The sequence below is a fragment of the Saccopteryx bilineata genome, chromosome 10, assembly GCF_036850765.1.
Source record: "Saccopteryx bilineata isolate mSacBil1 chromosome 10, mSacBil1_pri_phased_curated, whole genome shotgun sequence".
Lineage (NCBI taxonomy): Eukaryota > Metazoa > Chordata > Mammalia > Chiroptera > Emballonuridae > Saccopteryx > Saccopteryx bilineata.
The window spans coordinates 1,817,417-1,843,821 of NC_089499.1; the positions used below are offsets into that span (position 1 = coordinate 1,817,417).

The 26,405-nt window shown below is 52.5% G+C and overlaps 1 protein-coding gene across 1 annotated transcript in view; it reads left to right on the top strand.

The window, feature by feature from the left end:
• Nucleotides 1–26,405, top strand: part of CNTN6 (contactin 6) — a 124,803-nt gene that overhangs the window by 57,761 nt on the left and 40,637 nt on the right. Inside the window, 4 exon segments of the mRNA XM_066244741.1 lie at nt 19,165–19,349; nt 22,259–22,395; nt 24,247–24,376; nt 26,072–26,222. Coding sequence (XP_066100838.1) covers nt 19,165–19,349; nt 22,259–22,395; nt 24,247–24,376; nt 26,072–26,222 — 603 coding nt within the window.

A 26,405-nucleotide genomic window follows, 5' to 3' on the forward strand; every position in this document is an offset into this window, starting at 1 on the left:
GGCAGCAGGGTCAGGGCTCAGGGACAGGGGCCAGCAGAGGACAGCACTTAGACCACCTAAACAGCCTGAACTGCTCCCCTACCCCAGTTCTCCACTACACTGATTCCTCAAACAGCCACTCCTACAGAAATGTTGACCGAGGAACACCTGGAGCAGGAGTCCCCAAACTACGGCCCGCGGGCCGCATGCGGCCCCCTGAGGCCATTTATCCGGCCCCTGCCGCACTTCCAGAAGAGGCACCTCTTTCATTGGTGGTCAGTGAGAGGAGCATAGTTCCCATTGAAATACTGGTCAGATTGTTGATTTAAATTTACTTATTCTTTATTTTAAATATTGTATTTGTTCCCATTTTGTTTTTTTACTTTAAAATAAGATATGTGCAGTGTGCATAGGGATTTGTTCATAGTTTTTTTTATAGTCCGGCCCTCCAACAGTCTGAGGGACAGTGAACTGGCCCCCTGTGTAAAAAATTTGGGGGCCCCTGACCTGGAGGATCCTGTCACTCACAGGAACCTTCACCTGAACGGCCCGAGGGTAGATCTTCACCACCCTCACCGCCCCCCCACAGACACACACACACACACACACGCACACACGCACACACATGCCAACGCCGTGCGTTAACACGGGTGGTGATGATAACTTATTCTGCCACTCCAGACGCTGCTACAGACCCACACCCCTTCTTAGTCCCGTGTGCCATGAAAGTGGGGGTGGAGGAAAGAAAACGGCAGTCAGGAAATGCTGACCGTCCACGTAGAGTTACCATTAGACTTCACTCCCCTGAGCCGGTCACAGGCAGGGTCCGTAGGAACCCACCCGCGGGAAGGACACGGCAGAAGGGGACAAACCCCCCAAACAGGACAAGCGTGGTCGTTGCACACGGGAGACAGATCGTTAAGAATTCTCGCAGGGACTTCAGGAATCCATAAAACCATCTCTCCTCATCGATTAATCACCTCATGGTGACAGAAACAATCAACACATTAAAAACTGATAACCAGTAAAACTGTATACAGTGAAATCTATTCTCTTCAGAACCTGTGGGCACGCCTCAACATCTTGATCAAATGAGGATTAGCAATATTTGATCCAGGAAAATTTAAGTTCGAATAGTTTTTAAAAATCCTTTCAAAAATGGTAAATCGTGTATGGATATACAATAAGAAAAAAAAAAGATTAATACATTATGTCTACTGTTCAGTCTACACATAATAAAGATGTAAAAGAATGGGGAAATTATGAGGATTACTTGACTGCTCTTTATGAAAAACTGTCAAGAACGTCATTGATTAAATGGCACTGACACCATAATATTTTATCTGAAAAAGGTGATCAATGCGGGGGTTACATTTGTAACATTAGGTCACGGGTATGGAGTTGGATTTCCTTGGGGTTAAAGGGCAAACTGAGAGACGCCACTGGGTTGAAATGACTGTGCTCACACGCCCTGAGCCAGGAGTGGATTCGTGCCCCAGAGGGTGTAGATACAGGAGGCCTCATTTCTTCACATAAACAAACTGTGCGTGCGGACGCTTACTCTACTTTGGAAGATGTGATACAAATAGGAGATACGACCAGAAAGAATCGTCATACATGCTTGCGAGTAGTCCTCAGGAAACAGACTGCACTGTCACTGAAACACGGCAGGGACACTGAGGGCGCTTGTTAGTCCATTAGAAGATTTGACATTTACCAAATACTCTACCGGCGTTTTTAAGTTTGAAAAACTAAGAAACATAGATAAATATCACACTCCCTAGAAAATGACGTGATAATGTACATAATGAACAGTCCGGAAATAAAATAAAATGTCTGGCTTTTTAAATGATCATCCGTAGGTTCTCTGCGAAACGTTGTTGCACAGTACCGCACGGCAGTGACAAATCACGGTCCCTGACGCGTCCTCAGAACAGTATTGCTGTGCAGCCTTTGGGCTTAGTTACTTTTTTCTCCCCAAAACGGAGGCTGCTGCTTTGTACAGATCTATTCTAACCTCATGTTCAGCGTCCGAGTCGCGAGGTGCCACCTCCTTCGTAAGACGGCTGGCGAACTGAAATCTGAGGAAAGCTCACTGGTTCCGGGAAAACGACATAAACGTTCTTGTTCTGATTCCTCCAGCTTCCAAACGCTTCTGCCAGCCAGCTCCTGTTTATGCGACAAGCCACGCACTCGTGGAGCTAAGGTTTACACGTGTTGATAAATTAGCCAGTCCGTGACGTCTTATTCTAATACTAAGTTTTTCCTCGTAGGTCCTAACACAGTTCCTGCAATGCTGACTGGTTTTCACTGAACGTCTGTGGAATGTAGCACGTGCAGCACACACGTAACTGGGACCTGGTCCCGTGACCCCAGGGGATGCTCCTTCTCTTGAAAGGGGGCATCGGTTTGGCATTTATCTTGCTTGCTGTTCGCTGAGCTTCCAAGTTCTCTCCCTCCCTCCCTCCTTCCTCCCTCCCTCCCTCCCTCCCTCCTTCCTCCCTCCCTCTTTTCTTCCTCCCTCCCTCCTTCCTTCCTTCCTTCCTTCCTTCCTTCCTTCCTTCCTTCCTTCCTTCCCTTCCTCCCTCCCTTCCCCCTTTCCTACCTCCATCCATCCCTCCCTCTTTTCTTCCTCCCTCCCTCCCTCCTTCCCTCCCTCCTTCCCTCCCTCTCTCCCTCCCTCCCTCCCTCCCTCCCTCCCTCCCTCCCTCCTTCCTCCCTCCCTCTTTTCTTCCTCCCTCCCTCCTTCCCTCCTTCCTTCCTTCCTTCCTTCCTTCTTTCCCTTCCTCCCTCCCTTCCCCCTTTCCTACCTCCATCCATCCCTCCCTCTTTTCTTCCTCCCTCCCTCCCTCCTTCCCTCCCTCTCTCCCTCCCTCCCTCCCTCCCTCCCTCTCTCTCTCCTTCCTTCCTTCCTTCCTTCCTTCCTTCCTTCCTTCCTTCCTTCCTTCCTTCCTTCCTTCCTTCCTTCCTTCCTCCTTCTGTTGACTTCATTCTTTCTGTGTTCACACTGTGGCCTGGGATTTTTCTCGGATCTCTCTGGGAGGCTCACTGTCCCCCAGCTGCGGGTGGCGCGCGGCGTAGCCCTCGGAAGGCACGCTCGTCCGTATCACAGCCTTTTCCACCTCTAGCACTTCCTTCTGGTCTGTTCTTGGAACGCTTCTTTCTGTCCCTCATCAGTCTTCTGTCCCTGTGGGTCGCCTGCCTTTCCCAGTGGGACCCTTCCCATAGTCAGCAGGGTGATTTTCAGTTCTCCCTCGGATCGCTCGAAAGCATCGGCCGTACTGGAGTCTGCAGGCTGCGTTCTGACCGGCCTCGTGCCCCGTGCTGCTGGTGCTGACCTCGAGATGGCCCCTGCCGTCCTCGGGTCTCCGTCTCCCTGTCTGTCTGTCTAGGTTTCCCCAGAGGGCTCTGTGTCCTGTAGAGTCCAGTCTTTGGTTCTCTCTGCGGTGACCCCTGCTCCCTCAGGGGCCCCTCTGAGGACGTGGAAGTTCTTCCTCACATCTCACCCCATCCCCTCTGCCGCGCAGGGCTCTGTTTCTATTGACTGCTTTTTCTCCTGATCCTGTTTGTCATTTGTATGCTTTTTAGGTTAACTGGTCATTTCAGATTGAATTCTGGATAGAAAGGTGACGTTGTTGGCTGCTGGCCTGGGGTGCATTTCTGTGAGGTATTAGACTTTGCTGGGAGGTATTAGACTTTACTGTGAGGTATTAGACTTTGCTGGGAGGTATTAGACTTTACTGGGAGGTATTAGACTTTACTGGGAGGAGTTCAGGGGCTGGGGATCCAGGTGGCTGTCCTGTGGCCTGGCCATCGTCGTCCGTGGTGCAGATGGGAGGGTCCACAGCCTCAGGCTGGGTCACGACTCAGGCACGTCTCCTGCCGAACACCCCGAGTGTTCCCGAGTCTCTCCTGCGGAGGGTGGGGTGTGATGCCTCCCATCTCTGAGCCCGGGAACTTCTCCGCTCCGCCCACCACTCGGGACCCCCTTCGGCGGCTGTCCGGAGCACGTCCGTCTGCAGTCCCCTCCTGCCCGATGTCCCGCAGTCCCACCACTTCAGTCCTTGGGGTCTTCGCACCTCCGTGACGCGGTCCTGTCCCTCGGACATCGTCCCTCCTTCTTCCCTGACCCGGAAGGTGCCGGGGAGGCCACGGGCTCACTTCAGGGACCAGGGTTCTGCGCTGCCCCTTTCGCTACATTTCTGGAGTCAGGTTTGATTCCGTCTATGTGTCCAGTTTCCCACCTGCTCCCAGCAGGAGGTGAGTGCAGCCCTGTGACCCCAACGTGACCAGAAGCCGGGGGTGGTTATAATGTGTTGTTTTTTTTTTGTTTTGTTTTGTTTTTGTATTTTTCTGAAGCTGGAAACGGGGAGAGACAGTCAGACAGACTCCCGCATGCGCCCGACCGGGATCCACCCGGCACGCCCACCAGGGGCGACGCTCTGCCCACCAGGGGGCGGTGCTCTGCCCATCCAGGATGTTGCTCTGTTGCGACCAGAGCCACTCTAGCGCCTGGGGCAGAGGCCACAGAGCCATCCCCAGCGCCCAGGCCATCTTTGCTCCAATGGAGCCTTGGCTGTGGAGGGGAAGAGAGAGACAGAGAGGAAGGAGAGGGGGAGGGGTGGAGAAGCAGATGGGCGCTTCTCCTATGTGCCCTGGCCGGAAATCGAACCTGGGACTTCTGCACGCCAGGCCGACGCTCTACCACTGAGCCAACCGGCCAGGGCCTATAATGTGGGTTTTGAGGATACACACACTGAAGGTTGGAGAAATCAAGTCACTGATCAACAGAATGTGCAGACCCGGGGTTCCCATCTCAACCTCACTGACGTCAACCACTCTGATGTCAAAACTCACGCTCCTAGGCCCTGGCCGGTTGGGTCAGTGGTAGAGCGTTGGCCTGGCATGCAGGAGTCCCAGGTTCAAATCCTGGTCAGGGCACACAGGAGAAGCGCCCATCTGCTTCTCCCTCCCTCCCCTTCTCCTTCCTCTCTGTCTCTCTCTTCTCCTCCCACAGCCAAGACTCCATTGGAGCAAAGTTGTCCGGGACACTGAGGATGGCTCCATGGTCTCTGCCTCAGGCGCTAGAGTGGCTCTAGATGCAACAGAGCAACACCCCCTGATGAGCATGCTGGGTCGATCCCGGTCGGGCACATGTGGGAGTCTGTCTGACTGCCTCCCCATTTCCAGCTTCAGAAAAATACCAACCCCCCCCAAAAAAAAACAAAAAATAACTCATGGTCCTAGTCATTGGTACTTACATCCAATGACCTTGTAATAAGTAAGTGAAGTCCCCCTGTGCTGCTGAAATCAGCCCTCAGTTCCGTAAAAGTTTCCCTGTAAAAATGTCTTGACGATTTTTAGCAAAATATTAAAAAGATTTTTTACCTGGGGAATGGAAGGATGGAGATATCTTCTCCTTAGATCCTCTGTCATCTCTAATATATCAGCAACCGACGAGTTTTAATTTTATATAGTAAAGATTGAAAAAAATCAAAAGATAACTTTTTAAAATTCAAGCTGCTTTTAATGAGAAGAAATAAGTGTTTCCATAAATGGGCGTGGGTCCCAGAGGAGCAGCCCCCACCGGTGTGTGTGTGATGAAGCCAGGACCTGCCGGGGCACACAGACCTGGTGCAGGGGGTCAGAGCGCTCAGAGGGTGTGGCGGGGGCGGCCCCCACCGTGGGCGGCAGCTGGCGTGTCGTGGGCGGGCACGGTGAGTCCGGAACGCCAGCTGGAGGGTTTGCTCCCCGAATCTAACCGTCTCACCACCGCCGGCTCACGTGCGTGCAGAGTGATCATGACTGAACTGTTCAGGCCCTTCCGTGCTTCGACCTCCGGGACCTGTCACTTACCTCTGCACCAAGGTGTCCAAGCTGTCCTGAGGGCAGAGCCGAGTCTCCAGCCTTCTGCACCAATGTCCAAGCTGTCCTGAGGGCAGAGCCGAGTCTCCACCCTTCTGCACCAATGTCCAAGCTGTCCTGAGGGCAGAGCCGAGTCTCCACCCTTCTAAACCAATGTCCAAGCTGTCCTGAGGGCAGAGCCGAGTCTCCACCCTTCTGCACCAATGTCCAAGCTGTCCTGAGGGCAGAGCCGAGTCTCCACCCTTCTGCACCAATGTCCAAGCTGTCCTGAGGGCAGAGCTGAGTCTCCACCCTTCTGATCCGAGTGTCCAAGCTGTCCTGAGGGCAGAGCTGAGTCTCCACCCTTCTGCACCAATGTCCAAGCTGTCCTGAGGGCAGAGCTGAGCCTCCAGCCTTCTGCGAGGAATGTCCAAGCTGTCCTGAGGGCAGAGCTGAGTCTCCACCCTTCTGTTCCGAGTGTCCAAGCTGTCCTGAGGGCAGAGCCGAGTCTCCACCCTTCTGCACCAATGTCCAAGCTGTCCTGAGGGCAGAGCCGAGTCTCCACCCTTCTGCACCAATGTCCAAGCTGTCCTGAGGGCAGAGCCGAGTCTCCACCCTTCTGCACCAATGTCCAAGCTGTCCTGAGGGCAGAGCCGAGTCTCCACCCTTCTCCTTGGGCAGACACGGGAGACCCCTTCATCACGGGAGCTGCAGATGGACGGCACTGTGAGATGCCCTCGAGGGTCGGGGGTCGGGGGTCGGGGGTGGGGGAGGCGCTCGGCCAGCGCAGTCGGGTGGACAGGCAGACCCGCGACTCCACTGATGGACGTACAAGCCCGTGTGCGCACACGCGTGCACGCTCTCACTCTCTCTCTCTCTCTCCGTGGTGAGGAAATCACACTGCTCTCCCTCGTAGCCCTTCCCCTGCTCTCTCTGCTCAACAACGGAGCGCCTTGCTTTTCTTTTCCTCTGAATTTCGGAACATTCCCATCGGAGGCTCTGGAATATCAATCAATTCCACAGCAGCACGGAATGTTCCGGAGCGGGCCGCAGCCTTGGCGCAGAGGATGGTATTTATGTATATACACGGAGATCTCATTTATTCTTCTCTCTAATGTATGGAGGAAAAGGTCCCCAGCTGAGCCATGAATGTCAAGCCATACATTGGAAGTCCCGCCAAGGTGTCTCTCGAGGTGTTCCAGAACCTTCCGACGATGGAAGCAGCCGTCTGACGCTGGCTCTGCTTCGGACCCGCGTGGACACGTCACCCACCGCAGGACGCACCGCCAAAAGGTCGCTCGGGGGCCTCAGGGGGACGACAGCATCATTAAGTGAAAGTAGGTACATTCAGTTATTTTCTAGTCCTTTAACCACTGGCTTAAAATGATTGGAGAGGGATCTTAAAATTTCTTCTGTGAATGTCTCAGGAGCCGTTTGGTTTAGTTCCCGCCGTGACCTTGGGGGCAGAGGGCAGAGACCCCCCCTTTCCCACGCATAATTTTGTCCCCTCTGCCCCAGAACGTGTCCTGAGCCCTCGTCCTTAGATTCTTGCCCCTCCTTTCATGATACCCTTCCCGAGAAATCACCGGAGTCTTCTGAGTTAGAACACGCCGAGGACAACGTGACCGACCATGGTAACACAGCCAGCAGACTCCAGCATGCGCCCGACCGGGATCCACCCCAGCACGCCCACCAGGGGGCGATGCTCTGCCCATCTGGGGTGTTGCTCTGTTACAACCAGAGCCACTCTAGCGCCTGGGGCAGAGGCCAAGGAGCCATCCCCAGCGCCCGGGCCATCTTTGCTCCAATAGAGCCTTGGCTGTGGGAGGGGAAGAGAGAGACAGAGAGGAAGGAGGGGGGGGGAGGAGAAGCAAATGGGTGCTTCTCCTGTGTGCCCTGGCTGGGAATTGAACCCGGGACTTCTGCACGCCAGGCCGACGCTCTACCACTGAGCCAACCGGCCAGGGCCTTGGGTTGTGCCTTCTTCCTGGCACTGTCTTTTCTTCTGTGTCACGGATGGGTCTTCCCTGTCCGTGTATGTCTCCTGCATGGATCGAGGTGTCTCTCCATTCTGCAGCGAGTGCCAACCACACTCTCTCTGCGAGGTAGCCTCACAGGGAGTCTCAAAATTAGGCAGTGTTGTACCCCAACTTCATTCTTCAGTATTATGATGGCCATTTTTTTCTTTTTTGTGTCAGAGAGAGAGAGAGAGAGACAGACAGACAGATAGGGAAAGACAGACAGGAAGGGAGAGAGATGAGAAGCATCAGTTCTTTGTTGTGGCACCTTAGTTGTTCATTGATTGCTTTCTCATATGTGCCTTGGCCAGTGGCTACAGCAGAGCGAGTGACCCCTTGCTCAAGCCAGTGACCTTGGGTCCAAGCTGATGAGCCTTGCTCAAACCAGATGAGCCTGCACTCAAGCTGGCGACCTCGGGGTTTTGAACCTGGGTCCTCCGCGTCCCAGTCTGACGCTCTATCCACTACACCACCGCCTGGTCAACAGGCCATTTACTTTTTATTTTTTGCCTTTCCATATAAACGTTAGACACAGTTTGTCCATAATCCACAACACAGCTCATTGTGGTTTTAACTGGAACTGCACTAAAGCTATGCAACAATTTGGGAAGAGCTGCCTTGTGCTGGACCATTGCATTTCTCAGTTGTAAGCGGGGACTGTTTCTCCGTTTACTTAGATTGTGTCTTATTGTTTTCCTGAGAGTCCTATATGTATTATGTTAGATTTAAACCCAAATATTTCATTTTTTGATGCTGATATAAACAATATTGCATTTTAAATTGTGTTTTCATTTTCTAACTCAAATCCCAGTCTTCCACGGCTGGTCTAAAGTCACATTATTTTGGTATATTAACCTTCGCGCTTATGCACTGGCTATAATGGTTTATTCGTTCTGAGTTTATGTTTTTTGGTCACTTCTTGGAGATTGTTTTACATCGTCATCTGCGAAAAGAGGCAGCTTTGTATTTGTTTCTGTTTTCTTGTATTATAGTCTCGGCTAAGATATCTAATGTAATGCCAAGCGTAAGTGGTGAGAGGGGATGCCTTTGTCTTTTTCTTTTTTTTAAGATTTTATTAATTGATTTTTAGAGAGAGGAGAGAGAGGTGGGAAGGGGGGGAGGAGCAGGAAGCAAGAGCTCAGAGCTGCTCTCCACATGTGCCTTGACTGGGATTTGAACCGGCGACCCCAGCGTTCCAGGTTGACACTTTATCCACTGTGCCACCACAGGCCGGGCGACCCTCCTCTTTATCTTAAGGTCAGAGCCTCCAATTACTCACCATCAAGAAGGATGTCAGCTCTTCATTTTCTGTAGACAATTCTTCAACAAGTTGAGGTTCTCCTCACCCCTGGATTGCTTTTAGTTTTTACTGATTGGATTGCTGACTTTTTCCAAATGCTATTTCTATACCAATTGATATGATCATACGATTTTTTTTTCTTTTGTTGAGCAGTGAATTAGATAAACTAATTTGCAAGTATTGAACTAGTCTTGCATGCTTGGAATAAGGGCCATTTGGTTGTGGTACATAAATCTTTCCAAACATTGTTGGATTTAATTTGTTAATATTTGTGGAGGATTTTTTTCCATCTTTGTTAATGAGAGCTACCCGTCTATAGCTTTTCTTTCTTGAAACATCTTTGTCTCATGTTGGTATTAGAAAAATGCTGGCCTCATAGAAGAAATTAGAAATGGCTCTCTCTCTCTCTGCTTCTCTTTTCTGGAAGAGATGGTAGATAATTATTATTTTTTTTTATGTGTTTGGAGAATTTACCAGTGACTAACTGGACCTGGTACTTTCTGTTTGGGAAAATTATTAGTTATTTGTAACATTTCTTTAATAATCATAGGGCTATTCAGATTATTTATTTCTCCTTGAGATATTTTGGTAATGTGTATTTTTCAAGGAGTTGGTTAATTTTCTTTAAGTCATCTTTTAATGTTGATGGGATAAGTAATAATGAAGCATTAAAAAAATTTTTTTTCTTTTTAAGTTTTTAAATTGAATTTATTGGAGTGGCACTGGTTAATAAACTGATAGAGGTGTCAGGGTATTCTAACACATCATCTACAAGGTCTCTTGGTGTTCACCAGCCCAGTCATTTCTGACGGTCCTTGAGTCTTCTCTGTGTGTGTTTTCTTTCTTGGTTAACTCAGCCTAGAGATTTATCAATCTTATTGATCTTCTCAAAGAAACAGAATGTGTTTTTGTTTGTTTTTGCTGATACTTTGTTGTCTTCCTGTCCTCAATCACACACACTTCTCTACTGAACTATTCTCACGTGAGTGGGACACAAGCGTCCAATGAGAGAGAAGGAGACACGTGGGAGCCCTGGGCCTGATGGGAGCCAGAGCTAGGCATGTGCAGGCGTGTTTAGGCATGTGCAGGCGTGTGCAGGCGGTCGCGCCCCCTCACGGTGGGGTCAGCCAGAGTTGGGAAAGGGAGGACGCGTGGAAGGAAGACGTGTAACATAAGAACGTGTTTTCCACGGAGCTTTACTGCCAAACAAAATACTTAGGGCAGTTTATCCTTTTTGGTATTACTACCAACATGTTCAGGAAATGATAAAAACACAGGCAGCAAAACCGGAAAAGAAAATTAGTTGCACAATTCATTCCTCCCTTAGAGCATCACTACTCGTCGGGTGGTGATGTCGGTATCCTTTTACGTCTTGATTCCATTCTTGATACAGTTGTTATCGGACGATGCAGATTCTTTTGTAAAATGCTTTTTTTAAAAAAAAAAAATCTTTAAAATACAGGGGCGGACAAAAGTAGGTTTGCCTACTTTCTGGAGTGTGTGAAACAGTTGATGCTTGTATTATTTATTTACTGTGTCACTGGTGTGTATAATAATAATAATTATTATCTGTATAATTATTTTGTATCCTTACTCACGGTTTCTCGTTCAGGTGGTGGTGGCGGGTCATTCAGCCCACCTCTGCCCACCCCTGTGTGCACTGTCCACAGGTCACAGGGCGTCCTCTGCACCCTCATCCGTAATGACCGTCGGGCATCCGAGCTGCACTGCCTGTCAGGTTTCCTCCAGTGCAGTGGTCCCCAACCCCCGGGCCACGGACCGGTACCAGTCTGTGGGCCATTTGGTACCGGTCCGCAGAGAAAGAATAAATACCTTACATTATTTCCGTTTTATTTATATTTAAGTCTGAACGATGTGTTATTTTTAAAAAAATGACCAGATTCCCTCTGTTACATCCATCTAAGACTCACTCTTGACGCTTGTCTCGTAAATTCAACAATTATATTTAAAAATACCACAGTTTTTACACCGGTCGCATAATTTTATTTTGTGCATTTATCCGTCCCACCCTAAAGGCCGGTCTGTGAAAATATTTTCTGACATTAAACCGGTCCGTGGCCCAAAAAAGGTTGGGGACCACTGGTCTGGTGGACACGGACTGTCCTTTCGTTGACCTCCATTTCCTGTCTTCATGAGGAAGGTGCAGTGAATACCCTCATGGCGATCTTTTGCCCACACCCGTGTGATCGTCTCAGCGTATTTTAAGAGAATTGGAATGATTGGGTAAAATGCTAAGGTTTCCGGAACATGTCTCCAGGTTCTCCTGAGGACTAGTTGCAGGGGGTTCCCCCTTTCAGAGACGGGGGACCCCACCTACCGGGAACCTCTTCTGACCTCACAAACATGCTCTGAAGCCAACGTCAAACATTCCCCTTCGCTTTCTTTTTTCACACACGGATCTTGGAATGTCACAGTGCTGTTTCCGCGATTAAACTGATTTAAGGCTGTGCAAGTCGTTTCAGGAGAAGACCCCCCCACCCCTCCCACCCACCCCCCCCCCCGGAAGCCGCTCTCCACCCCTCCCGTCCCTGTCTGTCTGTCTGTCACCACCTTCCTCAGGAGACGCCCTCTCCGTACGTGTTCAGGAACTGGCAGGTGCAGGAGAGAAGGATTTCATGTCCCAGTTGGAGTCGGGCGGGAGGAAAAGAACCAACATGCTTCTCTCTTCCCAAGTGAGCTCGGAACTTGTCTCTGGAACCCGATTAGAATCAGAGGCATCTCACTATGTTTTTTAAAAAAACAAAAATCTCTCTGATTTCACCCTCTGGCTCTTGGCAAAAAGGAACCCTGTCCACGGCTGAGAACACATTCCCTCATTGGGTGAAAAAAACGTATTTCCAAGCACACGTTACACATCCCGATAAGGAGACCACCATTCTGTCACCACCGAGTTCACGCAGGGGCAGCCGAGGATGACAGCTCAGAGCTCAGTCTCCAGCGAGACCGGCTACGGTCACATCCACAGCTGTTTGTTTCTGGGGGATACGGGGCCTGGTACCCAAACTCTCCCACGTCCCAGCGAGTGGGCAGCGGTCGGTCGTTCTGCGTCCCTTAGGAGTGGTACGCGGCACCGTGCCCGACACAATACGTGCTCAACACAGTGTTCGATGGAGTAATGATAAAATGACTAGATGTGAACATATCCTGTTGAATGCTTCCTCGATTCCTCCACACAGGAGAGCGTATGGCTGTGAACTCACCCAAGGTCAAGCCCTATAAATCGGAAGAAACGTCACCTGCAGAACCTCACCCGCTTTGGACACATTGTCATCTTCTGTGCCTCAGCAGCAGAGTACTCAGATGGTTGCACAGGAGTTTATTTATGGATAGTAGTATATATCAAGTGGCAATGAAATCCCAGGCAGGGCTGAACGCTGGCCTCCAGAAAGTCCCCCCGATTCTCTCTCGCTTCCGAGGGAAGATGAGCTGCGGACGTGAGCAGGAGAAGCGGCCAGGGCACACCCAGGCGGGCAGGGCAGACGGAGGACGGAGAGGAGGGACAGGAAGGAGGAGTGAGGGGAGGATGTTTATTGAGCACTTATTTTGGGCCCAGCATCTCCTTCTCCAATATGCCCAACAGCCACAGGAATTCACGGTTGCTATTATTGCTACTGCTGCCATTCTATAGAGCAGCGGTTCTCAACCTGTGGTCGCGACCCCGGCAGGGGTCGAACGACCAAAACACAGGGGTCGCCTAAAGCCATCGAAAAATACATATTTATTATACAATACATTTTTAAATTTCTGAATGGCTTTAGGCGACCCCTGTGTTTTGGTCGTTCGACCCCTGCCGGGGTCGCGACCCACAGGTTGAGAACCGCTGCTCTAGACAGTAAGAAAGGTCAGAGAGCTTAGGTGTCCTGCGCTGGAATGTCGGGGGCTGGGTTGGAGCCCAGGCTCCCGGCCTCGGTCCCCTGGGCTAGGTCACGGGTCTACGCTGACACCTAACAGGTCCATGACCTGGACACGTACGGTACGTCTGCCGTTTGGGGAAAGGCGTCTGCGGCCACCAGGCCCTTGATCCTGTGCCGACGCCGGGAGGAAGCGGTTCGTTCTCAAACAACGCGTTTGTTCTGGAAGGGAGTGCTGTTCGTCTTCCACATTCCACGCCCTGCACCATGGCCTGTGTGTCGGTGTGGACGTACGTCACCTTGGTGTAAAGGAGGAGAACACGGCAACGGAAACTTCAGGGAGTCTTCGGATGACAGAAGCTCACGGTCCCCGTTGGTTCCCACGGCGATACACGAGTCAGTAAGCCTTCTTTCGGGTTCAGATGTCCCATTCCCACTGATCCCCCCGCCGTGCCGGATGCCCCCCAGGAAGGCTCGGCTGTGCCCCCCGTTACCCCCAGCGCCAGGGTGAGGAGAAAGCGGAGACCCAGAGACGGGAGGCATTTGCCCACCGTCCCAGAGAACGCGCCCATGTCTCCTTACCCCGCGGGCACATGCCACTGCTCTCACGGACACGGCATCTGTGGCTTTCCACCCGGCTGCGGGGACTGTGGTCTGAAACCGCGGACTCACCTGTGCGGCCCCCCCACGCGTCCCGTGGGAAGACACCGGCCAGCCGCCGGCTCCCAGGCGACAGTGAGGTCCTCCGGCCAAGGCAGTTTCCCCTCCCTCCGCAGCGGAGAGAGAAATTGCTTTCCTGCAGAACTCACGCATTTATCCCTCGTGCACCCCACCCCCACCCCCGGAGGACAATCTTCTATTCCGGGCTCTTCATATGAATATTTCAAGTTGGGGAAATGCAAGCGGCCGGCGGAGCAGTCTGAGATTTTCCCAGAGGCCCAGCGCCGGGGTTCCGACTCCAGTCTCCGTGATTATGAATGGCCACGGACCGGATTTCTCTGAAATGAGCTTTGGGGTCAGATTAATCCCCACATAAGTATCTTGAAAACGAGTTCCCTGCACCAGTTCCCAGGACTGGGGATGGCCCGATGTCAGCTGTGGGTGATGGGGTTTAAGAAATCCGGGCGAGAGCCGGCAGCCCCCACAGAGGGCGCTGGTCACGGAGAGTTCTGCCGCCGGGCTGGACGTAGGGAGTGGAAACAGCGTTCCCACCAGCTAACTTCCAGTTAAGGTGGAGCCAGGCCAGGCCGGATGGTCAACAAATGCATTCCCGTCTTCAGATGCAATTCCCGGGATGCTTGCTGGGGGAAGGCACCCTGACAGGAGAAGGGACACAGGTCCTGGTGGATGGAGACACTTATTTAGAAAGCACGGAAGCAGAGGGGTGGGGAAGAGAGGAAGGAAGAAAGGAAAGGAAGGGCTTCTATTCTCTAGCCGTCCTTCCCATCTGCAAGGCGCCCGTTCCCGGCAGGCGTGATGCAGGAAGTGGGACAGAGGCCGGCAAAGGCTCCGCACGGCTCCTTTTGAACCCGAGGTCCACGAGCGCCATGTCCAGTGTCTGAGAAAACTTCAGACGGGAGACTCGCTTCAGATGGGTTTTCTTCATTGAGCTTTGTCTCCAAGCTCTGTCTCTGCGTCATATTTGTCAAGATAAAGTGGGAGGAGGGGACAGTCACTGGAAGGAAGATAGAGCCAGAAATGGCGGATGTCTGTAGTCAGGATGGCGGCACGGTGTATTTGGACTTACCGTCTAGTGGCAGAGATTCAAGTGATTTAACAACAATCCATCCCCTGCGAACCCTGCAGAGACCTCCCCTGCCCTGTGCCATTCTCTCTGTGTGTGTGTGTGTTGTGTGTGTGAGACAGGGACAGAGAGAGACAGAGAGAGAGGGACAGATAGACAGGAAGGGAGAGAGATGAGAAGCATCAATTCCTCATTGCGACACCTTAGTCGTTCATTGATTGCTTTTTCATATGTGCCTTGACTGGGGGGCTACAGCAGAGCAAGTGACCCCTTACTCAAGCCAGCGACCTTGGGCTCAAGCCGGTGAGCCTTGCTCAAACCAGATGAGCCTGTGCTCAAGCTGGTGACCTCGGAGTTTCCAGCCTGGGTCCTCCACATCCCAGTCTGATGCTCTATCCACTGCGCCACTGCCTGGTCAGGCTGCGCTGTGCCGTTCTTAACGGGGCTTCAGAGAAGGGAGGGTGTGAGATCTACAATAAGTGGTTCATTTCGTGTCTGTGTGAGACGTCCCCGCAGAAATGGGAGCGTGTTCTGATAACGCACATGCATGTTTGTTACCTGGGTTTTACATGTATCCTCCCTGACTTTACGTCCCATTTCCAGTAAATAATAAGAGAGTCACGGCGTTCCTGGTTAGCGGTAACGTAACAAATCTGAACAAAATCTCCTCATTTCCATAGTAGCTGCGAAATCTTACAAAACTGCTTGATATTCTTCCCCATTAGAAGTGTGTTAATATGAAATATAGCCGCAAAATACACTTGATCAGACTTTTGAATTGAAAATAAATTCACAGTTTGAGCAGTTACTTTTGGACGTATAGCTGCTTCCAGAATTCTGAAGCATGAAACGCCGTGTCCAGAAGTAAAGCCCGTGTCGTGTAGTTCGGTCACTCAGATGGGAAGGACCCCAGCGAGCCCTGGGACCCAGACCTGCGGGATCCGCCCGTCACGTTCTTCTTGACTAAAAGCAGCAGGAACAAAACTCGGGTGGGCTTGAACCACAACGAGGGTTACTGAATAACAAACAGAAAGGCTCAAAGAGAGAGTGTTTGGCCTTCGGCCGCGCTTGCTCTAGGCGTGTGAAGAACTCCAGGTTTCTCCCCCTCGGCATGGGCTCTGGCTTTCCAAGACACTTTCTCTGCTTGGTGGGAAGTGATTGCCCGGAAGGTCCAAGTTTATATCCCACTGTCTGAACCAATTCCCATGAAAACGAGTCCCTCTTCAGTGGCTCTCCAGGAAGCCGGCCCAGAGCTGCACCCGGCTGCCTCTGAGTGGGTGGCCTTGGTCCCCACGGAAGACCGGTGATCATGGCCACGGCACAGAAGTCTCTAGTGGCTGCACACGAATCACGTGCTCTGTCCCAAAGCCGGAGGTGTGGAGAGCCCAACTCCAAGGACAAGTCAGCTGGGGCAGCCAGCGGACGCTGTTCCCAGAAGGCGCAGGTGCTGACCCTGAGGGTGGGGGCGCGGTGGGTCTGGGAGGCACAGGGACCTGAGGGGAGAGTGTGCTGGTACGCTCCCCTGCACAGGGGCCTTGGGGACCAACGCCTGCAGGGACCGGCAATTCCACCCGCCGGGGGAGCCGGGCTCATGCCGCAGGCTCCAGAGGGGTGTGTGTGTGTCAGAGACAGAAAGACAGAGAGAGGGATAGACAGACAGGAAGGGAGAGAGATGAGAAGCCTCGTTGTGGCTCCTTAGTTGTTCATTGATTGCTTTCTCATGTGTGCCTTGACCCGGGGGCTACAGCCGAGCGAGTGACCCCTTGTTCAAGCCAGTGACCTTGGGCACAAGCTGGTGAGCCTTGCTCAAACCAGATGAGCCCGCGCTCAAACTGGTGACCTCGGGGTTTCGAACCTGGGTCCTCCGCATCCCAGTCCAATGCTCTATCCACTGCGCCACCGCCCGGTCAGGCCAGAGTTATCTTTTGTGGGGAAAGTTGGAATCCTGAGGTGGGTGGGACTTGTTCTTTTTGCCCCCCACTGAACTGGGCCACGTAAAGTGGAGATCCACTTGCTGTGAAACCACGGATACCTCAGCCGTAAGAGGAGGGGTTCACAATAGCTGTGGGGGTCAGTGAAGCGTGGACGCCTGGACACAAACCCAGCTCCATCCTCGTGAATTACAGGGAGAGTCCATGAAAGCACTGGATGCATTATCCGTGTATGCAGTACCTGGCACACGCGTGGAGTTAGAAACCAGCAGCTGTGATATTGCTACATACATTGTTATTAAGTAGCAAGCTCTTCTGTTACTGGGTCAGAGATTTAGATATTTAGTTATGTTAAATGTTGACCTCTGTCTTCACACTCAAATAAAAAAATAAAACAAAATACTGATATAAATATGGGACAATATTCTTCACTGAAATTATGTTTTGTCTGAATGCCTGAGATGAGAAGCTTTTCCTGCTGGATACTTTGCACGTCTCTGTCATAAACTTCAGAGATACACTGTCACCAAAGGACGGAAGGTCATGCACTCAGACAAGTGTCAGAGCCTCTATTTTTCTCTTTGTCAATGAATTTCCTAAGGAATTTATATGACATGGGCAACACATGCTCATGGTAGGAAAATAATTGAATATGGAGGTTAAACAGAAAGTCAAAAACAAAAGACATTCAAGTCCTCCCCGCCCAGAGGCGCAAACTTTCCCTGTGTTCGGAGACGCAGGACGGGCGTGGTCAGACGCTGCCTCTGCTGCAGAATTCGTCACACGCGGTGAGGACCCTTCTATGGGAATAAATTTCCCTCCAGAACTGCATTTGTATTTCGTGCTTGTTTGGTTTCCTTAAACTGAGTGGACAGAAATCCCGTTGTCTGAGGTTAATTGTGGGCAGAAACATGGCATTTTCCTAAAATGTCAACCCACTTTGGTGGCAAGGGGCGAGGCTTTTCAAAAGGACAGAAACTAAATTTACGGCAATAATGATTTGATGTTGTGTGAAAATTCGGCGTTTGTCACTACAATCATTCTGAAACTGAGAGATGGACTCAACCACCGACTGGAGGTGCGTTTTCTGACACATAGGTGTGCTGCTCCTCTATGCCGACACCTTTGATTCCCACAGAAGGGGCTACATCGTTGCCCAATTAAAAAAAAAAAAAAAAAAGGTTTCCTAGAGTTTTATCTGGTTTCTGGCTTTCTTTGAAGTCTCTCCTGGGTCCTCACCACCAAGTCCCCGGGATGGTTTCACAGCCCAAGCTCCACAGAGCTGTCATCCGCGGGGGCCATGCTCAGATGTTTCTCCCACACTGCTTCCGTTGACTTGAAAAAACCCTCCTTATGCTACAAAGTTGATAATTTGGCTTTTTTAAAAAAATGATTTTGTTATTATTCATTTAAAATATATTTAGGATATGACCACGTGGGTCACCTGCCGGTCTACGAGGGAAGGAAGGAAGAGTGGGTTGTGGGGAGGAAAAGGACGATGTCGAGGGAAATGGATCAGGGAGTGATTTCTTGAGTGACTGGCTCCGTAGGGGGCACTGTGCTCTGGTCATTTTATTTACAGCCTGCATTGCTTTAGGCTAGACCGGTAAACAGGAGGCCGTCTACACCACGGTTTCCGGCAGCTACTCTTTACTGTTAGGCGTTACATGTATCTATTAAAAAAGCATTCCCATTAGACTAAAGCTATCAGCTACACGATATTAAGCTCAAGTCCTATAAATAAAGGACCTCTTTACAAACTTTTTTTTTCTTTTAACAAGAGACAGGTTACAATGTAAAGTTATCGCTTACATTCCTGTTGTTTTCCGTTCTGTAAATGAGGGTGACGAGGACAGTTTTCGAGGCTCACAGAGGAGGCACCCCCAGCCCACGTGGACCCACTGAAATCTTGACCCCCTGGGTAGTCCAGCTCACCTCTCACACATGGGTCAGTGGCCTGCTAGCACTAATTTAGATTTAGAGGAATCTGCATTTCTTTTTTCTTAGAATCTGCAAATACAGAGAGCTTGCCTACTGTTACACGCATGTCCTTCTAAGACCTTCCTGAACACCATGTTTAAGTTGATATAATCTGGTGACTATCTCTGCAGCCTCTTTCTGTTACCGCAATTTACCAATAGATTTTTATTATTATTATCTGTGTACAGTAGACTGCTGTGCTGGTCTGTCAGCAGCGTGAGGGCAGAGGACAATGTCGATGTTGGTCAGTCACCAGTGTATCCTCTGATCACGGCCCCGTGGCTGGTGGCTGGCGCCTGGTGGGCCTGCAGTGGGGTGTTCTCCCCTGCGGCGTGCGTGAACTGGGGAACGGCTGCACGGTCTGCAAACTAGCCTCCCTGTGATGGATTAACTGGATTCTTTTCCCTTACGAGTTATTTTTTAAGGACGCTCTCGTTTTCGCCCGCCGCTCACCAGACTGAACCGGGCCGTGTTCTAACGAGGTCTCGCTGTTCAGTCCAGTCCCCGATATTAGCTGGAGGCGGCTGGATGGAAGGCCGGTGCCGGCGAAGGTGAAGTACAGCCCGTCCCGAGCCACCCTGGAGATCCCGGCCTTCCGGCAGGAAGACGAGGGCCTGTACGAGTGCGCCGCTGGCAACCTGCGCGGACGGAACCTGGCCCGGGGCCGCCTCCTGTTCTACGGTGAGCTCACTCGCGGGCGTCAGGGCGCGTGGGGGATGCCCGGGGCCGCCTCCTGTTCTACGGTGAGCTCACTCGCGGGCGTCAGGGCACGTGGGGGATGCTCGGACCGCCTCCTGTTCTACGGTGAGCTCACTCGCGGGCATCAGGGCGCGTGGGGGATGCCCAGGGCCGCCTCCTGTTCTACGGTGAGCTCACTCGCGGGCATCAGGGCGCGTGGGGGATGCCCGGGGCCGCCTCCTGTTCTACGGTGAGCTCACTCGCGGGCGTCAGGGCACGTGGGGGACGCTCGGGCCGCCTCCTGCTCTACGGTGAGCTCGCGGGCGTCAGGGCGCGTGGGGGACGCTCGGGCCGCCTCCTGTTCTACGGTGAGCTCACTCGTGGGCGTCAGGGCGCGTGGGGGACGCCCGGGGCCGCCTCCTGTTCTACGGTGAGCTCACTCGCGGGCGTCAGGGCGCGTGGGGGACGCCCGGGGCCGCCTCCTGTTCTACGGTGAGCTCGCGGGCGTCAGGGCGCGTGGGGGATGCTCGGGGCCGCCTCCTGTTCTACGGTGAGCTCGCGGGCGTCAGGGCGCGTGGGGGATGCCCGGGGCCGCCTCCTGTTCCACGGTGAGCTCGCGGGCGTCAGGGCGTGTGGGGGACGCTCTGGCCCGTCCCTCCCCACACACTGGGAGGGTCACTAGGCCGTGGTGGGAACCAACGGCCAGAGGGAGGCGGGGGAGACGCGTTCCGGGTAAGGATGCTGCAGACACAGGTGCAGCGGGCGGGCGGTGACCGTTTCTAAAACACAGCGTGGACCTCAGCGCGCTCCTGTGTGCTGTCCCTCGGCCGTGGAAACATGAGCAGTGTTGGGCGGGAGCGTAGATGTTTACACCCCAAAGGACCACGGGACCCACTTTCACTTCCCGTCAAACACTCGGCCCACAGCCCACGGGTACCTTGACGGAAGGTGGGTTTTACAAAGGAGGTGACAAGGGGCCGGGCCGGAGGCACAGATGCGGAACGGGGTGTTCAGTCCCTGCCTCTCCATCCCGGCTTCTCTACCCGTACTTGGGGAATAGAAAAAAATCAAGTCATTGTTCCATTTAAAAACAAGCAAACAGGTTTGTCTCCATCAGCAGACTCCCTCGGGGGCTGAAGAGAGGTGGTAAAAAAGCTACATTAGCTAAGGGTGGTCTTCCTGCCTTCTCCGCTCCAGGCCAAAATACAGCCCGGGCGTGAAACTCACCCCCTCCTTTTTTTCTTTCATCCAGAGTAAACTATAAAATATACCGCAGAATTAGCAAAATGGTGCCTTTAACATATTCTCAACTCCTCTCCTAAATGCCGTGCTCCCGTAGGAGAGAACTTATAAAACCTGTGTTTATGTACGGCCCCCAAACTACTCTCCGGGATTACATGTCTGTTTGTGAGACACTAATACTCACTGATAAAGGAACTGGAGGAAAGATGTAATTTCTGGTAAGTAGCGTGGTCTGAGGGATGGTCGTCACCGCGCAGGAACGCCGCCCAGTGTCCAGTGGGAAGCAGAAGGCGCCCACCCTGGTTACACCAGCTTCCGTTTCCTTCAGGATTTTCAATTTGGACCTGGAATGGGAACTACTATTTTATGCAGAGAGCCTGATTCCCCGCTGACAGTTTCTCCGCGGCGGACCTATATGTATGCATACTTACGGTTCCGTGTTTATTCTCTGCAGTAGCTCCTGCTTCTTAAAGAGAAGTCTTTGGAATCGGGCAGCTTTGCCAATAAAACAGTAAGGGTGGAACCGAGGAGTCTCTGAGTGGCACCGAGGTTTTAATGCTTTTGGCTAGTTTTTGCTGCTTCTCACTTTCCTGGTAACTAGACAGAGCAGTGTCACCGGGAGGCTAAGCAGGAAACGGAGGCGTCCACCAACCGGACATCAATCATGAGGCTCTTTCTCCCCCATCGACACAGCCACTGTCAGTGTCCACAGACGTTTCCACAAACACCCACTCACATCTGTCCTTCTTGTAATAAGACGCGGAAATGGTTTCCAGGGGCCTTAGAGGTGAGAAGCCCTATGCGAGTTGAGCAAGGCTGCCCAGACCCTTCGCTTGTCAGAGCCAGAACGAGAGCTCCGAGCAGCCCGCGGAGACCAGGCCCCGGCCTCCCGCCTGTCACAGACCCTCAGCTTCCACGTGGCGGCCTCCCACCCACCCAGCATCTCACACAACCATGCTCATCCCGAAACACCTCCTCAGACCCCACCCGTGTCTGTGAGTGAGGGCGAGGGTGATGCCACCTCACACCGGAAGAACACTTCCACGCCCATCACACCAGCTGCTGTTTGCGGCCTCGCTAAGCGGAACTTCCTCGTGTTAGGAAGCAAGGCCTTGTGAAGGCGTGTCCCAGGCCCAGCCAGGCTCTGAGCCCGTGTCACACCCCACAGTTCTCTTTCCCTGCATGAGTCGTGTCCAGGTGGGAGAAGTGGGTCCCCCCCCCTGCTAACAGGCAAAGAAGCCCCACACCACACTCACGCCTCAGGCTACCGAGTGCGATTATGTCTGCTCCGGACACACTACGTGCAGTCAGACCAGGTGGACTCACAGGTCTCTGCCCACAGAGGGTCCGGGTTCAGTATGCATTTTCTAGTGTGACCCACGCACCGATAGGCAGCCTGGACTGATCATCTGGCCTTGTTCTGCGCTGGGACCTTTCCCTACAGCTACCTAGTGGCTACAGCGGTGCATCCGATGACAAATGACGTCTACCTGGTGCCAAAGGCCCACTGACACCTGAGACGCGACTGCCCCGTCCCAATGGGAAGCCCCTGTGGTCCCGGGCACGGCCTGGACCCCGGTCAGCCATTCCTCCTGACTGCGGCCATCCTCGGCCGGAGGGCGATGCCCTGAGTAACCGGCCTGCCCTCTCTGTCTTTCTTTCCGAAACAGCCCCTCCGGAGTGGGAGCAAACCATTCAGGACACGTTCCTGTCCATCGATGACAGCTTGTCCTGGGCTTGCAGGGCCAGTGGAAGGCCCGGCCCCCGTTACACGTGGTTCAAGAACGGTGAGCGCCTGAGCCCGCAGGTGAGCCGACGCGTCGCTGTCACACACTCACCTCCTCTGATGGGAAATGTCACTCAGAGTGAGTGACAAGGGACACAGGTGGAGTGTTGAGTCGGTGTCGGGGAACACCACAGATTCCTCCTCTACATTCATTTAATCCTTAAACAGGCCCTGGCTGGTTGGCTCAGTGGTAGAGCGTCAGCCTGGCATGTGGGAGTCCCGGGTTCGATTCTCGGCCAGGGCACACAGGAGAGGCGCCCATCTGCTTCTCCACCCCTCCCCTTCTCCTTCTTCTCTGTCTCTCTCTTCTCCTCCCACAGCCAAGGCTCCATTGGAGCAAAGTTGGCCCGAGCGCTGAAGATGGCTCCATGGCCTCTGCCTCAGGCGCTAGAATGGCTCTGGTTGCAACAGAGCGACACCCCAGATGGGCAGAGTGTCGCCCCCTGGTGGGCGTGCCGGGTGGATCCCGGTCTGGCACATGTAGGAGTCTGTCTGACTGCCTCCCCATTTCCAACTTCAGAAAAAAAAAATCCTTAAACAAACTCAAAGGGCACTGTTACTATCACCCCTCCCACCCGCCCCCAACTTCCACTGGTAAAAACAGGTTGGGGAAGACAAATTATTTCCACAGGTCACATACGGTCGGTGATGGATTTACATTCCGATGTCACCATCATCATCGACAGTTAACACTCACTGAAGTCGCCCTCCAGACGGCTGTGTTCACTCTGTCCCCACCCTTGACACCCGCACAGCCTCACGACACGCTCAGGAGAGAGGCGTGGTCACGATTTCTTTACGCAGGCGAAGAACAGTGGTTTGACAGAAGTTCAGTCGCCGGCCCGAGGCCAGCACAGCCGCGAGGGTGTGTTAGAATCAGGGTTCCGACTCCGGGACTGTGGTCTTCACCACAGCCCAGGGGCTTGCTGGTCTGAGGCCCCAGGACTCTGTCCAAACACACGGGAAAAGCGGCGAACTCGTCCGCTTCCCACACCCTCCGTCCCCAGCCGCTTCAGTGACAACACCCAGGAAACGAGGCAGGGCTGTTCCACCCCCATCAGAGGATCCCAATAACTGTGTTCATTCCCCACTCTGCCGTGCACATGCGGACACCACTAGAGACCCAGACACGTCTGTGGCTCAGAAGCTGAGCGCAGTGAGAGTCTTTGTTCCCGGCTGCCAGGGAACTTTCTCCCCGGGGGGCCTGCCTTTTCCCGAAGTCGGACATCTCAGCTCCCTGCCCCCGACCTCCTTTACCTTTGGAGGCGGGCAGCTGTCACCCTGAACTGTTTAGTTTTAAGCTGTATTTGCAATGTTAAACGACTTCAGAACGTGTACACCCCACACGGGACTTGCTCCGGGGGAGGCTGTGGGAGCAGCACTTGACAGCTGACCAAGGAAGACAGAACTCAGGTCCTGCACCTTCAGACTCGATTAGAAAACTATCCTCTGACCACATTCCAGACCTTTTGGGGTTTTTTTTTTTTTTGAGAGCTCAGGTCGGAAAGGCGAGGGGGAATCCTAACCAGAAAACCCGTGTCTAATATGACCGCCAACACGCTTTCTGCCACAATTGGATGGGTGGCAGTTTCCAAAACACGCATGTCCTCCAGAACAGAAACTGAACACACATGCTCTGCAGATAGTGCCCGTGTACAGAGAAACGAGGGGACCGCCAGTACGCTGACCGCTCAGATGACACTGGGCACCTTCCCTTTATCTTCTCTTTAACGTCAGAAAGCTGCCTGGGGTCCCTCAGGACGTGCAGCCGCCTCCTCCCTGAGCACCCGCTCCGGTCCCCACGCGAGGGTGGCACACACATCATAAAGGACTCTGATAATAGCGTCTTCACACGGCTCCTCTTCTCATTAGGAAAGAATTCACATAGACAACGGGACGCTCGCCATCCCTCTGCTGAACGTGTCAGATTCCGGCGTCTACCAGTGCACCGCCGAGAACAAGTATGGGGTCATTTACGCAAATGCGGAGCTGAGGGTGTTAGGTGAGTCGTTTCTGTTTATAACCACAAGATCCAAAGCGACATGTTAGCGAGCTACGATTATGCGTATTCTGAACCCAATTATTCTGTAAATTAGAAGTCGTTTTCCCTTGAAATAAGGGGAAATGTCTAAACTAGCTGTTAGGAACTGCAGGTGATTTTTTACTCTGCCCGGGACGCCCAGGAGGCCTCCCGGAGGACGCCCCGCGTCGGGTGTGCCGCCCAACAGCAAGAAAGAGGCTTCTCCAACGCCCATCCCGGCCGCGGTGTCAGGTACAATTCAGAAAGTACCATCAGGAATGTGTTCAGCTGTGAATAAAAAAACCAAGAAGCCTGACCAGACAGTGGCACAGTGGATAGAGCGTCAGACTGGGACGCAGAGGACCCAGGTTCGAGACCCCGAGGCCGCCGGCTTGAGCGCAGGCTCATCTGGTTTGAACGCAGGGTTGCTGGCTTGAATGTGGGATTATAGACTTGACCCCATGGTCACTGACATGACCCCATAGTCGTTGGCTTAAGCCCAAAGGTCACCGGCTTGAAACCCAAGGTCACTGGCTTGAGCCCAAAGGTTGCTGGCTTGAACCCCAAGGTTCAAGATAGATGACAGATGATAGAGAGATGATAGATAGATAGATATAGATGATATAGACCAGGGTGTAGTCAACCTTTTTATACCTACCACCCACTTCTGTATCTCTGTCAGTAGTAACATTTTCTAACCACTCACCGGTTCCACAGTCATGGTGATTTATAAAGTAGGGAAGTCACTTTACTTTATAAAATTCATAAAGCAGAGTGACAGCAAGTTAAAGCATAGAATAATAATTACTTACCAAGTACTTTATGTCAGATTTTCGCTAAGTTTGGCAGAATAAATCTTTATCAAAGAACTCACTATAGTTAAATCTACCTTTTTATTTATACTTTGGTTGCTCCGCTACCGCCCACCAGGAAAGCTGGAGCGCCCCCTAGTGGGCGGTAGGGGCCAGGTTGATGACCACTAGTGGACGGTAGGGACTATGTTGACCACCACTAGGGGGCGGTAGGGAGCAGGTTGATGACCAATAGGGGCGGTAGGGACCATGTTGACCACCACTAGGGGGCGGTAGGGAGCAGGTTGATGACCAATAGGGGCGGGAGGGACCAGGTTGACCACCACTAGTGGGTGGGAGGGACCAGGTTGACCAGCACTGATATAGACATAAGAAGCTATCAGCTCGAAGAGACTTGATTTCGCTGATCAGGGTGGAAGTTCCCTCCTCGGTCTCCTGGGGACCACGCTCTCCCTGTGCTGGGAGCTGCGTACAGCAGGTGACTTTTGGGAACTTCCTTCCTTCCTCACCTCACTGGCGTTGGGCGCTGCAGTGATCAGCACCACAACCAGGCTAATTATCCTCACTCACCGATGCCTACTTTGTGCCAGGCAGACACGCCGGTTCTATGGTTCTGTAACAATCTCATTCAATCCCCACACTGGACTTCCGATGATGTCGTTGTCACCTCCAGTTTGCAAATGGAACCAGAGGCTCCACCAAAGCAGAAGTCAGTCACTGGCCCCGGAACCCCGAGTTTAGCGAGAGAAAGTGTTCTAGGTATCGGTGTTAGAGTCCCCGAGCACACCAAGCGGCATCTTGCACCACGACAGGCCAGTTATGTGAGTAATTGAGCGATATATTTTTTAAATCTTTTGTTTTTTAGCGTCAGCTCCTGATTTCTCCAAAAATCCCGTTAAGAAGAGTTCGGTGGTTCACGTTGGCAGAGACATTGCCATCGAATGCCAGCCCCACGCCTTCCCGCGGGCCACCGTCTCCTGGCAGAGAGGGGCGCGGAGTCTGAGGCAAAGCAGGAGGTACAGCCATCTTCCTCTGCGTGGTTTAATGGCGTAACATATTTGGTTAATGTAACATCCCCCCAAATTCTTACAGTTTATTACGAGGCCTTCCAAAAGTCCCTCCCCTCTGACCAACCTACAACCAGAGACCCAGGACTTTCTCACCTGACAGTAGAAACAGAACTTGGTACAGCCAGGACC